Source organism: Pezoporus wallicus, unplaced genomic scaffold (assembly GCF_028554395.1).
Source record: "Pezoporus wallicus isolate ANWC-B61680 ecotype Strahan unplaced genomic scaffold, APGP_CSIRO_Pwel_v1 contig_14288, whole genome shotgun sequence".
Lineage (NCBI taxonomy): Eukaryota > Metazoa > Chordata > Aves > Psittaciformes > Psittacidae > Pezoporus > Pezoporus wallicus.
Window position 1 is genome coordinate 5,091 of NW_026641988.1, and position 6,747 is coordinate 11,837.

Here is a 6,747-nt window from a genome sequence, read left to right on the forward strand (position 1 = left end):
CTGTGGTCCCCAGTGGCTCCCAGTAGCTCCCAGTGGCTCCCAGTGCCCCTCAGCGCAGCAGCCGGGCCAGCACCCAGCAGCCCAGCGTCACCCAATGGCTCGCCCAGTTCAGCTCCGACCACTTGCGGATGGTGTAGGACATCCCATAGCCCTTAATGGGGGGGGTGAAGAGCACAATGATGGGTGGGGGGCACCCCACATCCTGACCCCACCCCCCTTTATTGGGGGGAGGGGGGGGTTGGGGTCCCACCTGCTCCTCAATGGTGTCGTCGGCCTCCAGGTCGAAGAGGGCACCCAGGTAGGAGAGGTGGAAGAGGGCGATGGCACCCAGGGCTCCGTTCAGCGCCCGCACCCATAGGGTCTATGGGGGAAAAGGAAGGGGGGTGTCCATAGGGAGCCTATAGGGACCCCCCTATAGAGACCCCCCACAGGGACCTCCCCCCTAGGGATCCTATAGAGATCCCCCGAATTGGCCCCCCACAGGGACCCTCCAATAGAGGGATTCCCCCATAGGGACCCTATAGAGATGCCCCCCATGGGCCCCCCCATAAGGATCCTATAGAGATGCCCCCCATGGGCCCCCCCATAGGGCCTCACGTCCTTGTGCCGATGGGAGCAGCCGGGGGGGCAGCGCTTGGACAGGACACAGGCGTCAAAGATGGCAGCGAGGCGCTGGCGCAGCACTGGGAGGGGAGGGCGGGGTCAGCGAAGGCCACGCCCACAATCATCCAGACCACGCCCCCCATATTCATTAACCCTCCAAGTCCCACCCATTCCCCTTAGCTCCGCCCCCCCAGTCATGCGCATTGTCGCAGCCTTAAGCGCCACCCAATCACCAGCTCCCGCCCACCAAAAAGCCCCGCCCATTGGCTCTAGACCCCGCCCCCCTCCTGGCCCCGCCCTTCCCGTCCTTAAAGGGCCAGCGCTGACTGTGCTCGCTGTAGGTGATGAGGCCGAGGGAGAGGAGGACGGCGGCCAAGTGGAAGCTGAGGCCCTGCAAGGATACGGGGGGGGTCAGGGGGGTTTGGGGGTCCCCAAGGGGGGGGGTTGGGGGCCCCATCGGGGGATTTGAGGGTTCCCCATGGGGGGTCCCGGGGCTCACGTGCAGGAGGGCGCTGGCTGCGTACGTCCCCAGCACGGCCGCGAAGGTGCCCAGGCACCGGGCGGTCTGGAACACGTCTGCAATGGAGGCAGCGGTTCCAGCAGGGCCACATCCCAGTCCCTCCCAGTATACCCCAGTACCTCCTCCGTGTCCAGTTTAGTCTATCCCAGTCACTCCCAGTCCATCCCAGTCGCTCCCAGTCCATCCCAGTCGCTCCCAGTCCATCCCAGTCACTCCCAGTCGCTCCCAGTCCATCCCAGTCCATCCCAGTCGCTCCCAGTCCATCCCAGTCCATCCCAGTCGCTCCCAGTCCATCCCAGTCGCTCCCAGTCCATCCCAGTCGCTCCCAGTCCATCCCAGTCACTCCCAGTCCATCCCAGTCGCTCCCAGTCCATCCCAGTCGCTCCCAGTCCATCCCAGTCACTCCCAGTCCATCCCAGTCGCTCCCAGTCCATCCCAGTCACTCCCAGTCCATCTCAGTCACTCCCAGTCCATCCCAGTCGCTCTCAGTCCATCCCAGTCACTCACACGTGTGCAGCCAGCGGGACATGGGCAGGTTCCAATTGGTCACCACGTCCGCCATGGACCGGGGCAGCTCCACCCGCAGCGGCCGCGACACCGCCAGGTCCCTTTGACAGAGATGGGGGGCGTCAAAGCATTGGGGGGGTGTCCCCAGTGCATCCCCCCCATCCCCACTCCATTGTCCCCATCCCCACCTCATTGCTCCCACCCCATTGCCCCCACCCCCTTGCCCCCAGCCCACCCCATCCCATCCCCACCCCATTTCTATCCAAATTCCCACCCCATTGCCCCCAGCCCATCCCCATCCCCACCCCATCGCCTCCACCCCAGCCCATCCCCATCCCCATCTCCACCCCATTGCCCCCACCCTATCCCCATCCCCACCCCATTGCCCCCATCCCCACCGCATTGTCCCCACCCCATTGCCCCCATCCCACCCCATTGCCCCCATCCCTCCCCATTGCCCCCATCCCACCCTATTGCCCCCAGCCCACCCCATTGCCCCCACCCCACCCCATCCCCACCCTACCCCATTGCCCCCATCCCACCCCATTGCCCCCATCCCACCCTATTGCCCCCATCCCACCCCATTGCCCCCAGCCCACCCCATCCCCATCCCACCCCATTGCCCCCAGCCCACCCCATTGCCCCCATCTCCACCCCATTGTCCCCAGCCCTCCCCATTGCCCCCATCCCCACCCCATCCCCATCTCCACCCCATTGCCCCCAGCCCACCCCATTGCCCCCACCCCACCCCATTGCCCCCATCTCCACCCCATTGCCCCCAGCCCACCCCATTGCCCCCACCCCACCCCATTGCCCCCATCCCACCCCATTGTCCCCACCCCACCCCATTGCCCCCATCTCCACCCCATTGCCCCCAGCCCACCCCATTGCCCCCATCCCACCCCATTGCCCCCATCCCACCCCATTGTCCCCACCCCACCCCATTGCCCCCATCTCCACCCCATTGCCCCCACCCCACCCCATTGCCCCCATCCCACCCCATTGCCCCCAGCCCACCCCATTGCCCCCATCCCACCCCATTGCCCCCACCCCACCCCATTGCCCCCAGCCCACCCCATTGCCCCCCATCCCACCCCATTGCCCCCACCCCACCCCATTGCCCCCAGCCCACCCCGTTGCAGTTCCCGTGCCCACCACTGGAGGTGCTCGTGCCGCACGGAGGCCCCGGAGCCGCTCAGCGTGGCCGTGGCCTCGGACAGGAAGGCCACGAAGTAGTTACTGAAGTGAAAGGAGAGCGCGCTCTCGTAGGCACGGAGCCACCTGGGGGGAAACGGGGGTCAGTGGGGGGACATGGGGGTCAATGAGGGGGACATGGGGGTCAATGAGGGGGACATGGGGGTCAGTGGGGGGACATGGGGGTCAATGAGGGGGACATGGGGGTCAATGAGGGGGACATGGGGGTCAGTGGGGGGACATGGGGGTCAGTGGTGGAGGGACATGGGGGTCAGTGGAGGGACATGGGGGTCAGTGGGGGGGGACATGGGGGTCAGTGGGGGGGACATGGGGGTCAGTGGGGGGGACATGGGGGTCAGTGGGGGGGACATGGGGGTCAGGGGGGGGACATGGGGGTCAGTGGGAGGGGGCATGGGGGTCAGTAGGGGGGGACATGGGGGTCAGTGGGGGGGACATGGGGGTCAATGAGAGGGGGCATGGGGGTCAGTGGGGGGGGACATGGGGGTCAGTGGGGGGGGACATGGGGGTCAGTGGGGGGGGACATGGGGGTCAGTGGGAGGGGACATGGGTGTCAATGGGAGGGGGACATGGGGGTCGGGGCTTGACATGGGGGTCAGTGGGGGGCTATGGGGGTCAGTGAGGGGGGGACAATGAAGGGGGGGGACGATGAAGGGGGGGCCCATAGGGGACAATGGGGGGGGGGGGCACAGAGCCACCTGGGGGGGGCCATAGGGAACAGTGAGAGAGCCCCATAGAGAAAAATGAATTGGAGATCCCATAGAGGACGAGTGGGGGGACATGGACACATTGGGGGGGTCCCCCCTATCCCACTGTGCCCCCCCCCTAGTTCTGACCCTCACCTGGCCAAGACGCTCCTGGGCAGCACAAAGGGAAACAGAGAGAGTCAGTGGGGGGGGTTCAGGGTGTTTTTGGGGGGTTTCAGGGTCATTTCAGGGGTGATTTTGGGCTGTTTCAGGGGGTTTTGGGGCTGGTTTTGGTGGTTTGCGGTGTTTCAGGGTGATTTTGGGCTATTTCAAGGTGATTTAGGGGTGTTTCAGGGTGGTTTCGGGGTGATTTGGGCTGTTTCAGGGTGTTTTGGCAGTGATTTGGGCTGTTTCAGGGAGTTTTTCGGGTGTTTCGGGGTGTTTTTGGCTGTTTCAGGGTGTTTCAGGGGGGTTGGGGCTGTTTCAGGGTGTTTTGGGCTGTTTCAGGGTGGTTTTGGGCTGTTTTGGGGCTGTTGCAGGGTGATTTTGGGCTGTTTTGGATTGATTTTGGGCTGTTTCAGGGTGATGTGGGCTGTTTTGTGTTTCAGGGTGGTTTGGGGCTGTTTTGGGGCTGTTGCAGGGTGGTTTTGGGGTGATTTGGGCTGCTTTGGGGTGTTTCAGGGTGGTTTGGGGCTGTTTCAGGGTGTTTTTGGGGTGATTTGGGCTGTTTTGGGGTGTTTCAGGGTGTTTTGGGGCTGTTTCAGGGTGGTTTTGGGGTGATTTGGGCTGTTTGGGGGCTGTTGCAGGGTGGTTTTGGGGTGATTTGGGCTGTTTGGGGGCTGTTTCAGGGTGGTTTTGGGGTGATTTGGGCTGTTTGGGGGCTGTTTCAGGGTGGTTTTGGGGTGATTTGGGCTGTTTGGGGGTGTTTCAGGGTGGTTTGGGGCTGTTTCAGGGTGGTTTTGGGGTGATTTGGGCTGTTTGGGGGCTGTTGCAGGGTGGTTTTGGGGTGATTTGGGCTGTTTGGGGGCTGTTTCAGGGTGGTTTTGGGGTGATTTGGGCTGTTTGGGGGCTGTTTCAGGGTGGTTTTGGGGTGATTTGGGCTGTTTGGGGCTGTTTCAGGGTGGTTTTGGGGTGATTTGGGCTGTTTGGGGGTGTTTCAGGGTGGTTTGGGGCTGTTTCAGGGTGGTTTTGGGGTGATTTGGGCTGTTTGGGGGCTGTTGCAGGGTGGTTTTGGGGTGATTTGGGCTGTTTGGGGGCTGTTTCAGGGTGGTTTTGGGGTGATTTGGGCTGTTTGGGGGCTGTTTCAGGGTGGTTTTGGGGTGATTTGGGCTGTTTGGGGGCTGTTTCAGGGTGGTTTTGGGGTGATTAGGGCTGTTTTGGGGTGATTTGGGCTGTTTGGGGGCTGTTGCAGGGTGGTTTTGGGGTGATTTGGGCTGTTTGGGGGCTGTTGCAGGGTGATTTGGGGCTGGTTTGGGCTCTCACTGGTGCAGGGTGTGGGCTCCGTACAGCGGCAGGAGGCAGGAGAACAGGAAGGGCGCGAGGCACGTGGACACCAGGAGGCAGAGCAGGGCCAGGCCCAGGCTGCGCAGCCCCTTCCGGGCCCAGGCCATGCTCTGGGGGGGGACCCCAAAACACTGACACCCCCTTAACCCCAACACCCCCCCTTAACCACAACAGCCCCCACTCCCCATTGCCCCCAATGTCCTTGTGCCCCCATTGCCCCCCATGTCCCCAAACGCCCCCATTCCCCCAATGACCCTGTCCCCCCCATGTCCCCCAGTGCCCCCATGTCCCCCAATGTCTTTATACCCCCATTGCCCCCCATGTCCCCAAATGTTCCCATTGCCCCTGTCCCCCCATGACCCCAATGTCCTTGTGCCCCCAATGTCCGTTACCCCAATGCCTCCCCATGTCCCAATGCCCCCCAAGTCCCCAAATGCCCCATTGCCCCTGTCCCCCCATTGCCCCCAATGCCCCCCATGACCTCAAATGCCCCCAATGCCCCTGTCCCCCCCCATTGCCCCCCCCCTTTCCCCACGTACCAGGGGGGGCCCCTCCACCGCCCGTAAATAGGCCCCAAAGGGCTCCCAGGGCCCGAAGACGACGGAGCCGGGGGAGCAGAGGTACCCCAGGACCTGGGCGGGGGTCGGCTCCCCCCCCGCCCCCCCCCGGTCCAGGTCGAAGCCCAAGGACACGGCCTTCATGGCCACCACCATCTGCGCCCCTGCCCCCCCCCCCCCACCGGGGTCAGCACCAACCAGTGGGGGGGGGGGACCCAAAGATGGGGGGGGTATAAAGGGAGGGGGAAGGGACCCCCAATGGGGGGAGAACCAAGGATGGGGGTAGGGGACCCAAAGATGGGGTCTATAAAGGGGGGGATCCCAATGTGAGGGGGGACCCAACGATGGGGGAGCATAAAAGGAGGGGGGGACCCAAAGATGTGGGGGGTATAAAGGGAGGGTGGACCCCAATGCGAGGGGAGACCCAAAGATGGGGGGGCAGAAAGGGAGGGGGGGGCAATGTGGGGGGGAGACACAAAGATGGGGATGATATAAAGGGAGGGGGAGAACCCCAATGTGGGGGGGAACCAAAGATGGGGGGGTCCTCACCTCGCATCTTGTGCCAGGTCACCGTGTCCACCATGTGCAGCTCCCTGTGGGAAAGGGGGGGTCCCAGTTCAACCCAGTTTGTCCCAGTGCACCCCAGTTCATCCGGGCTCATCCCACTGCCCCCCTGCTCCAGTTCCCAGCATCCCCAGTGCATTCCAGTCCTCCCCATACCATCCATAGCCCCCCATAGCCCCAATGTCCCCCCATACCCCCCCCAGCCCCCTATATCCCCTATGCCCCTACAAGCCCCCACATTACTCCAGCAGCAGGGAGCAGAGCACGTCCCCCCCATAACCCCCACAGCCCCCCCATACAATCCATGGCCTTCCATAGCCCTTCATGTCCCCCCATTACCCCCCATATTCCCATTTCACCCCATTACCCCCCATTATCCCAATTGCCCCCCATTGCCATCTATAACCCCGTATCTCCATTAACCTATATTGTCCCCCAATACCCCCTATATCCCCATTCCCCCATCACCTCCATATCCCCATTGCCCCCCATATCCCATTGCCCCCATAACCCCATTATCCCCATTGACCCCATAACCCCATTACCCCCCCATTACCTCCATTGACCCCATAATCCCATTACCTCCCATTGACCC

At 63.3% G+C, this 6,747-nt stretch overlaps 1 protein-coding gene across 1 annotated transcript; it reads right to left on the reverse strand.

The window, feature by feature from the left end:
• On the reverse strand, nt 1-6,218 carry PORCN (porcupine O-acyltransferase). Its single transcript, XM_057426425.1, has 11 exons — nt 6,138-6,218; nt 5,571-5,752; nt 5,011-5,141; nt 3,685-3,699; nt 2,786-2,911; nt 1,631-1,731; nt 1,103-1,179; nt 931-994; nt 598-683; nt 251-361; nt 1-151 (listed from the first exon to the last, which is right to left on the reverse strand). The coding sequence occupies exons 1-11, from the start codon at nt 6,169-6,171 to the stop codon at nt 50-52; spliced, it is 1,029 nt and encodes a 342-aa protein (XP_057282408.1). The 5' UTR covers nt 6,172-6,218; the 3' UTR covers nt 1-49.
• Nucleotides 6,219-6,747: the final 529 nt, after the last annotated feature.

Coding starts and splice junctions, on each gene's coding strand:
- PORCN (XM_057426425.1), bottom strand. CDS start 6,171: ATGGTGGACACGGTGACCTGGCACAAGATGCGAG. Junction 1,180..1,630: donor GTCCCGCTGGCTGCACACGT/GTGAGTGACTGG, acceptor CCTCCATTGCAG/ACGTGTTCCAGACCGCCCGG. Junction 995..1,102: donor CAGCCAGCGCCCTCCTGCAC/GTGAGCCCCGGG, acceptor GTATCCTTGCAG/GGCCTCAGCTTCCACTTGGC.